General features: G+C 42.8%; 1 protein-coding gene across 1 annotated transcript in view; it reads right to left on the bottom strand.

Moving 5' to 3' along the window:
- Positions 1 to 4,343: 4,343 nt before the first annotated feature.
- The window catches only part of KRT20 (keratin 20), a 7,079-nt gene continuing 2,567 nt past the window's right edge, over positions 4,344 to 8,855 (bottom strand). Inside the window, exons 2-8 of the mRNA XM_012802969.2 lie at positions 8,704 to 8,786; positions 8,062 to 8,218; positions 7,560 to 7,721; positions 7,268 to 7,393; positions 6,090 to 6,310; positions 5,374 to 5,411; positions 4,344 to 4,456 (exon numbers count right to left, since the gene is read on the bottom strand). Coding sequence (XP_012658423.2) covers positions 4,344 to 4,456; positions 5,374 to 5,411; positions 6,090 to 6,310; positions 7,268 to 7,393; positions 7,560 to 7,721; positions 8,062 to 8,218; positions 8,704 to 8,786 — 900 coding nt within the window. The remainder of the gene's footprint in view (positions 4,457 to 5,373; positions 5,412 to 6,089; positions 6,311 to 7,267; positions 7,394 to 7,559; positions 7,722 to 8,061; positions 8,219 to 8,703; positions 8,787 to 8,855) is intronic.

Raw genomic sequence — 8,855 nt, 5'->3', positions numbered from 1 at the left:
TTGGCCAGTTTCTTGGTCTGTGACTGCAGTGTTTCCCACCCGGGTTCTCTCCCTTCAAGATAGCCCTGGGGTTTTCTGCCATTCCCTGATGGCTCAGTGCTGGCATCTTTGGCTTTGGATAAGATTTTAAGATCCCAAGAGTGAGATAATGTTGGGTCGCCTACATTGTATAGATTGTACCTTTGAGATGAGGGTTAAATAAGGATCCCCAAGGAGGCAAGAGGAAGGCTGACTTCTGGACTTCTGAGCTTGATGGTTCTCAAAAGTGGGGTTCGTGGGGGGATTTGGGAGGTGATAAGTGGTTGGAGAGAGGAAGAAGATAAAATAATACCCTGGTAAGGGGAATCTTAGAAGTGCACCTAGGGGAGAGAAAAACACAATATTTGAAGGGAAAATCAAAAATAGAAATCACAAACCAATGTTTTAGGATGGATTTTATTTTTCCCCCTACAGACAGGGTCTCACTGTGGTGGTGTCACCATAGCTCACTGTAACCTTGAACTCCTAGGCTCAGGCATTCCTCTTTCCTCAGCCTCCTGAGTAGTTGAGACTTAAGTTGAAGTTGTTATTGGGAGTGCAATCAGGTGCCTGAGACTGACCCCGAGTGAGGGAGGCTGAGAACAGAGGGCGTCCAGGGAAGCTCACTGGCCGTTGTCCAACATGTCTTTTTCTTTTTTGATATTCTATACTATTTGTCTGGGTAGAAATTGTCTCTGGAGCATAGAAATAATAGTTCTCTCAATCTTAACCACACCTTCTCTCTGAGTTTGATACATGTAGCTTCACTTCTGCACTGATGGTTTCCTGTAAAGCGATGAAATGTATCAATGATGATTCTAATGTATGATACAGAGACCTGTCTGTATCTTGAGGGGAATAGGGTAGAGTGAGGGGAAGGGTCTGTAAGAAGGTGAGGAGGCCAGTCCGGGGATTGGCAAGTCTTTATGTAGCAGAGAAAGAGAAAAAGCAGAGTGGAGTCTGACCAGGAGCCAGCTCGCTTTAAAAGGTTTCAAGAGGCTTTTATTAGTAGTAGTAGGGTTGGAAAGTGGGAAGGAGTTGCTAGAGGGAGTCCCCTCCTCTGTAGAGGGCCTGATTTTTGCACTAAGGGTGAATAATTACTTTCTTGGCGGCCAGCTGGGATGGAAAGTCACTGTCATGTTGTTCCCTAGGAACATTGACCTTGAAGCATTTCAGGGGGCTGGGAGGGGTTTGCAGTGATCACGCAGTTTGGTTGCTGACCTGCTTTCTTTCACCAGCTCTTTCTCAGAAAGGCGCTACTTTTGCCAGGGTCATAAGGATTTCTTTCCCCCATCTCTGAGGACTACAAGTCTTCTCAGGATCTGTATATACCTGGCGGAATAGGATCGTGCTGTTCGGCTTCTTAGCTCATATACGACATGCAGATAGATAGAAGGTGAATGTTTCACTCTCACACAGCAACTAACCACTGGCGGAACTGGAAGGAGAACCCCACCATCTGCTTCTGCTTGTACGTATGGTTTCACCTACTTTCTTAAAAAAAACTACTTGGAGGAAACTATAGCCATGGGAGGAAGAAAACTCCATTTTTTTTGGATGTGAAACTGAGTCAGGAATCACAACCCTACTGCTTTTAACAAGCCATCAGTGTTGTCACATGACAAGGGTCATGCCTAATCAACTCCAACCCGGTCAGCTCAGATTTCTTCCTAGTCAGATTTACAGTCTCTGGTAGTTGGATGTCAGTGCTTCAGACCGTTCTGAAATGTGTCTTGCTAAGTGAAAAAGCATTCACTTCTAAACATTTTTAGAAGCAATTTACTCGCTGGCATGGCACTGAAAGGAAATTAAGAAAGAAAAATAAGTGCAAAACGTCTTCTCTTCTTTGAAAAGCAAAGCCAAGGAAATGGGTGAAAATACCTCTTCTGACAAAAGTTGTGCCGGATCAAGTTGCGCGTGCTATTAGCTAACAAACCTGGGCGTCTGCCACAATTGGCTGCGGTATCTGACTAATGAAAATGACAATTAGAAAATAACAGACAACCAAGGCACGTGCCTATGTCAAGTGTGAATCGCATACATACGTGTGGGCCATTATGAACATTTTGAGATACACAAAAATCAAGAAGTGTAAACTCCACGTGGGCGGAAACAAAGGGAGCCCCCTCCCCCAGCAACACTGGGAAGTGGAGCCAAGTTGAAACTTGCATGAGGGCCAGAAAGGACGCTGTCCACTGTGTTTATCGAAAGTGAAATAATGGATCAAAACAGGTTGTCTCAGAACTTTGGTAGCAACCTATGCGCTGTTTTGTTGTGTAATTAGTTGCATCAGCAGGTGTTAGTTTTGGGGGTGTCTAACTTTGGTGGCTGCGGGCTGCAGGCTGCTTTTGTGACGCCTTTTTTTGTTTATCTCTGGGGTTGGATATCGCAAAAAGTAGGCACACGCCTTTTGTTTATTTATTTATTTTGCTAATAAGCTTTCATTAGTGTTTGTGTATTATTTAATGTGTGACCCAAGACAACTCTTATTCTTCCAATATGCAGCAGAGAAATAAAAAGGTTGGACCCCTGCTTTAGACGAATAGCCCCAAGTTCAGTCTCACTCTACTACTTGGTAATTATATGGCTTTGGGAAAGTACCAATCTCATCTCTTTATACATCATCTTCATTTATCCTCATCTGTAAAATGGGGTTCTCATCTGTAAAAAGGTTTGAACCACATGAAAATGCTATTTTTGAAGGTCTGAAATTACCGTATGTTGGTAAGGTCACGTGATTCAACCGAGTCGCTTCTACCTGATAGGATAGAATTGTAAGAATTCAATAAGAAATATGCCGGGTGCTTGGAATACTTGCTTATAGTAGGCGCTCAATAAATGGATGATACTGTTATTCTTAAGTGAATCACATAATTGTTTTCTACATAATAAACCAACTCAAAATCCTGTAACTTCTGTATCGAATGTTAAGTCCAACTATCGATTGTATCATTGTATTTTCTAGAACACCACGCTATAGGGCAAATTTGTTTTTGCCGTAAACATTTGCATGCAGTTCTTGTACATGGAGATGCAGAAAAGGTAAGGCTACAATGTGTGTTTCTCCGTATCTGGCTTCTTTCACTTAGGGTGATTCTGAGGTTCATCTGTGTGGTAGCACAGCTCAGTACTTCATTTCTTGTTATCATCAAATAATATTCTATCGTATGGCTATATTACATGTTGTTCATTCATTGTCAGTTGTTGGGGATTCGGGCTGTTTCTACTTTGGGGATTATTCTAAATAATGCTGCTGTGAATATTTGTGGGCAAGACAGCATATGGTAATGACTCCATTTGTATGAAATGTCCGGAACAGGCAAATGCATACAGAGGAAGTCGATTAGGGCTTGTCAGGGACCGAGGGGAGGGAGAATGGGAGTGACTGCTGATTGTTAGAAAGTTTCTCTTTGGGATGACGGAATATTCTAAAATTAGAGAATGGTGAGGGTTGCACAACTTTGTAAACATACGGAAGACCTCTGAATTTGTACACACTGTAAGGGTGCGTGGCAGGGCGTATGAATTCCCTCTCAATAAAGTTGTTATTAACAAATGGCAAGAGATGTTTCATCAGAGAAGTTTACCACATAAAGAAAGTGATGGTTTATACCAGTTGTCTATCATCAAAAGGAGACACGTTCTGCCTCCAAAGGGGTTTCTCGAATTTTCTTTTCAATCTCCTCCCATTTCGAGCAGAGCTTACTTCATTCTTATTCTGCTCAGCATTTGTGATCGGGATTTGACTCTCAAATTATTCAGAGCTGAGGTGAGTTTTAATAAGGTAGTAGGGACAAGGGACAACAGAGAAAAGCAGATATAGCTCAAAGACAACAGAATCACACTAATACGGGACATTCGATGAGATTAACCACGACGTTGGCTCGATTAAGAATCCAGGGGCTCCCAAGAAGGAGTTTTGCAATTCAGGAGAAATGAATAGCCAGAGGTTTCTTTGCTATTTGCACAGACTCCTCTGCTATGTGGGGTTTAGGGTAATTGACACGCGCTGCTGTTTTCAGGAACATTACCTACAAATTGATACTAGGTGGTCTATAGCTTGTAATGAATACGCTTCGTGACAAAGATGAGAGTAATGATGTTTTAAATAGTCTAGCGCTTGGCGTATTTCATTTTTGCAGGCGATTTTCATCTCCTGGAGTACAACATTTATATTCCATTACAGAGTCTGATAAATAGGCTTGACCCCTTCTAATCACGTCAAAGTATTAACAGTGCCTTCTGATGGCTGCTTTCTTACAGTGTTCAAAAATTATGGCCACGCTTCTTTCCTAACCTCAGCAGCATCACCTTCTGGTGTGTCTTTATATGTTTTCTTCCATCTCTTTGATTTCTTTGACTGTAGATGACACAACCTTGCCGTCCACGACTTCTTGGACTTGCACGAGGGTCTTGATCTTCCTGGTTTTCTTTACATCTGAATTCACATTAAACGTCACATGTTAACTCAGGCTCCTGACTCTGCTGATTTCTACGACTCAACTTTACATTAGTATTTGGGATGTATTCCCTTCTTTAAAAAGAAAAGTTGAACCCATTTCTTTCTGAAATAATCTTCAGTCCATTTTATAAATACATATGGAAAAGGTAGCACTCTCCCCAAATGTACAAATCACCTACACTTTTCCCACCCCTCAACAGAAGTCTGCAATCTTGAGTTAAGAAAAACTCATAGTTTAGTCTTATTTTTCCTTTTCAGGGTGTCAGGATGTCTCAAGATAGCAACAGCACGGGCCAAGAAAATCACTTTTTTAAAGAGAGTGTCAAAATTCTCTTATAGAGGGTTTTTTTTTAATGCCATGTATTAGATTTTTAAAATCCTTGGTGGCCTGTCTGCTCACTTTTGGAATTGGCCTCTGCTATGGTAACCCCCCCCCCCACAAAATTCATGCATTGGAAACTTAATCTCTGATGCAACAGTGTTGGGAGGTGGGGCCTAATTAGAGGTGACTTAGGTCATGATCATGGGCAGAACCCTCGATCCATAACATGAATTAATGTTATCATAGGAGTTGGTTAATAATTATGAGGGCAGCCTTATTATAAAAGCAAGTTCAGCCCCCTCTTGTTCTCTGGCTCTCCCATATACTCTCTGGGATGACATAGCAAGACAGCCCTTGCCAGATGCCAGCACCGTAATGATGCTGGACTTCCCAGCCTCCAGAATCGCAAGCCAAACAAACTCCCACTGTTTATAAATTGCCCAGTCTCAGGTATTCTGCTGCAGTAGCAGAAAACAAACTAAGAAGCCTCCCTTGACTTTTCACCAATGGCGGATGGTTAGTGGAAAGCTGCTGAATGTTACAGAAAATGTGCAAAGATTGAGAAACTCACCTTTCTCTTCCAGGGTGTTCAACTGATATTCTGTCATTCTGTTTTTTCTTTTTTTTAAGAAAAGAAGAAAAACAGAAAAATATGTTATTGCCATTTGGAACATGAAATGCTTTTCTGCCCTTTATGTTTCAAAGCAAAGTCTTTTTATGTTTTAATACTGTTTTCTTTTTCTTTCCCTTTTATGACGCCATTGCACAATTGAGTGCCTTACTTTTTTAACTCGAAACATATAGAGCCTCAAAGCAGGCTGTTTCACAGGTGCTAGAAGTTTTTGTTATTAAAATCATGGACGTTTGAATCTTATCTTGCCGACATTCTTGGGGGTGGTATCTGAGAACGGCTGCTATTGCCGCACTGCTGGTTCTCAAACTGGCTGCCGCAGAGCTCCGTGGCCTTTATTTAATTCATGAACTCTCAGTGACAGTTTCCAAAAAGCTGTGCTTTCAATTACACATTAATCATAAAAATTAACATTCGCATAACCTGTATCATTTAGGTAGCCGTCTTCTAACTCAGTCCTGCCACACGACCTCAAGGCTGTGCTTCATGTTTTGGGAATGTATGGTAGTGATGGTAGCGTGTGTATGTGTGTGTGTAATTACTTTTGTGCTAGTGGCTTGTGTTGGTGCTGGGTAACAAGTGACAGGACCTTGACAGAGGGGAGCATACATAGATATTGGCACCTACATCGTATCCCTTAATGCTAAGAACCTTACTTGACATCTTCTCCTTCCAGAAGGCGGCGGTAAGTAGCAATCTCCTGCTCAAGCCTGATCTTTACGTCAAGAAGAGTAAGGTATTCAGCCTTCTGGCGTTCTGCGTCTCCCCGAACCTGCATCAGTTCATCCTCTACAGCGTTCAGCCTGGCCTGGAGGTTGGCCAACTGGCCGCTGTAAGCAACGTTGGTCTCCTCTAGTGTGTGTTCCAAAGATGTTTTCTATGACCACAAGAAAAAGAGGGAGTTTCTTATTTAAGGAATTGATTTAAGAGGTCCCATTTTAATTGCTTTAAGAATGGTTTCTGTAGGCAGTCTCTGTGGACATCAAACGTATTTCTAGCTCCATCTCCTACTTTTCCCATGAGGCAACCTCAGCCAGCTGGGATCACCAGGTCTGGGGGGTTTTCTTTGTCTTTAGCTCTGAACCCACTGTTCTCTCAATGTGGCACGTTACCGTTCTTGGTATTTGCCTCCCCATCTTATGAGGAGGTCCTGCCTCCAACTTCTTCAGCAGGCCTGGCTGTGTGATTGACTTGTGGTGTCTCTGCAGTGGAGGACTAGACCTCCTCAAGCCACTCACCCTAGGCTGGGGCCCATGACTCTCTCTGGCTAATGAAATGCAGGTGAACATGACAAATGCCTTTCTGAAGAGAAGCTTTGAGAGCTACCATGTGGCTCGGCTATTGTATTTTCCTGCTGCCACAACACTGACATGTCCCAGATGGGATTTACTCCTTTAGCCTCGCCCCAGGAGAGGAAATGTGAGGGAGCAGCTGACCCACAGTGGATGTTGAGTTGCTGTAGGCCACTGTGGCTTAAGGATTGCTGGTCACCACAGCACAACTTAACATGGGCTGGCTGATTAGCTCGGCCTGGAATAGCTCTACTCCTATTCTTCAGCTTAAAAACTCAGCTCAACTTTTAAGACCTAGTGTAAAGACCACCTTCTCTCTGGAGTCTCCCAGATCTGTCCTTCCTCTGCATTTGTGGGGTGCATTGCCCTCTCCTCCATTTCTCTGTCCTTTAATTATACTCAGTTGCTTGAGCAGTTTCCCTGCCGGCTCTGCAAGGGGAAAGGTTATTTCTTATTGGGCTTTGCATCTGTAGAGTTCTTAACACAGACTGCACGAGAGCACAGACTGCACAGACGGAGACATGGAAGTTCGATGCATTTACCACACTGTAGCAGGACTGGAGCTCTATCTCCAGGCTCTGGGAGGTGTTCCTCAGCTTCTTCAGTTGAGCCTCAGTTTCTTTTAACTCTTCTGTGCTCACTGTGACCTCTTGTTGCAGATCTTCAATCTAAAGTTCCAAGAATGAAAGCAAAAAAGTGAATGAGCAATTAAGGAAGGGAGGAGGGGAGGGAGGATGGGAAGAAGGGAGGCAGGAAGGAAGAAAACAAATTCTCGCTTTCTAGAGGACAGCTTCTCTATATTTGCTCGCACCTTAGAATTACGTATGCTCTTACCTGCATCTCAAACTGTTCTTTGGCCTTCTGAATGTACTCCTGGGCCATGACTTCATATTTCTGCCTCATTTCATTGATGATGGCACTGAGGTTCAGGCCCGGAGCAACGTCCACCTCTACGTTGACGGTATTGCCCAGATGCCTCTGCAGGCCATCCACTTCCTACAAGAGTGGAAATCCTGATTGAGTTTAGTCTGAAGCATATTCCTAGATAAGGCTGGGCAGAAAGGATAGCAAATGATTTATGGGTCCTTCACTGGGAGCGAGTAAAACCGAAAGAAAACAACACCCTGTGTAGGGCTTATTGTGGTCCAAGTCCCGCTCTCAGTCATTTATTTCACCTGAAGCCACTTTATGAAAAGAAGTTAGGGCTTACATCATTACTGCTGTCATTGTCATCATTGCTGTCACTACCCACTCTGCCTCCTCCTGTCCTTCCTCTTTCTCATTCTTATGAGAGCCATTCCATCTGTCCCAATGCCACTTCTGAACATTTTCTCACCTCCTTGTGCTCTTTTTTGAGGACAGCCAGGTCTCTATTCAGTTCCTCAATTTGAAGTTCCAAGTCTGTCTTGTGTAGGGTTAGATCATCAAAGACCTTACTCAGGCTTTGGAGGTCGACTTTCAGGGTCAGGTGCATGGCCCTCTCAGTCTCATACCTGCGAAGTAATTAGGATGGGGAGATAAGTGAGTCCTTCTGAAGAGATTATACAAGAGATAATCTAATATAATGTGAAATAGTTTTATGTGGCACATGGAGAGATATTTTAATACTTCATAATGCCTCCCTTTGTGCCTTCTTGAAATATGCATAAGAATTTAGGAGTCAGATAATTTGTTTCATAACATAATCTCTGATTATGTGATTTGGAGTGACTGGTAAAAGGCAGTCTGAAATAAGTTTAAAAGTTTCTAAATTCTAGAATATACTTAAAGAGAAATTTTAAAATTGTTGTAATTATAGAAGTCCGTCCCTGAGTGCTGGGCTAGACCTCATGCCTTCTAACATCCATTCAGCTTTAAGAATCCCAAAATATTTCGTGGTAATTCCTCACCAATAATAACATGGAAAACCGAGTGTCATAAAGGATTAGCATAAAGAATTCTCTTTGGAGAAAGTCTTGCCAGCTAAGAGAGAACCTACTTCAGTCTGAAGTCCTCGACGGCCAGCTTAGTGTTGTCAATTTGCAGGACACATCGTGCATTGTGCAGCTGAGCATCCTTAATCTGGAAAATGTAAGAGAAAGAGCGACATTTGTAACTGGGTAGGAGTTTAAGAAGAGGGAGTGTATCCCC

Source organism: Otolemur garnettii, unplaced genomic scaffold (assembly GCF_000181295.1).
Source record: "Otolemur garnettii isolate 467f Iridium unplaced genomic scaffold, OtoGar3 scaffold00018, whole genome shotgun sequence".
In the NCBI taxonomy this organism is placed as follows: Eukaryota; Metazoa; Chordata; class Mammalia; order Primates; family Galagidae; genus Otolemur; species Otolemur garnettii.
This window is presented reverse-complemented; position numbering and strand designations above follow the sequence as displayed.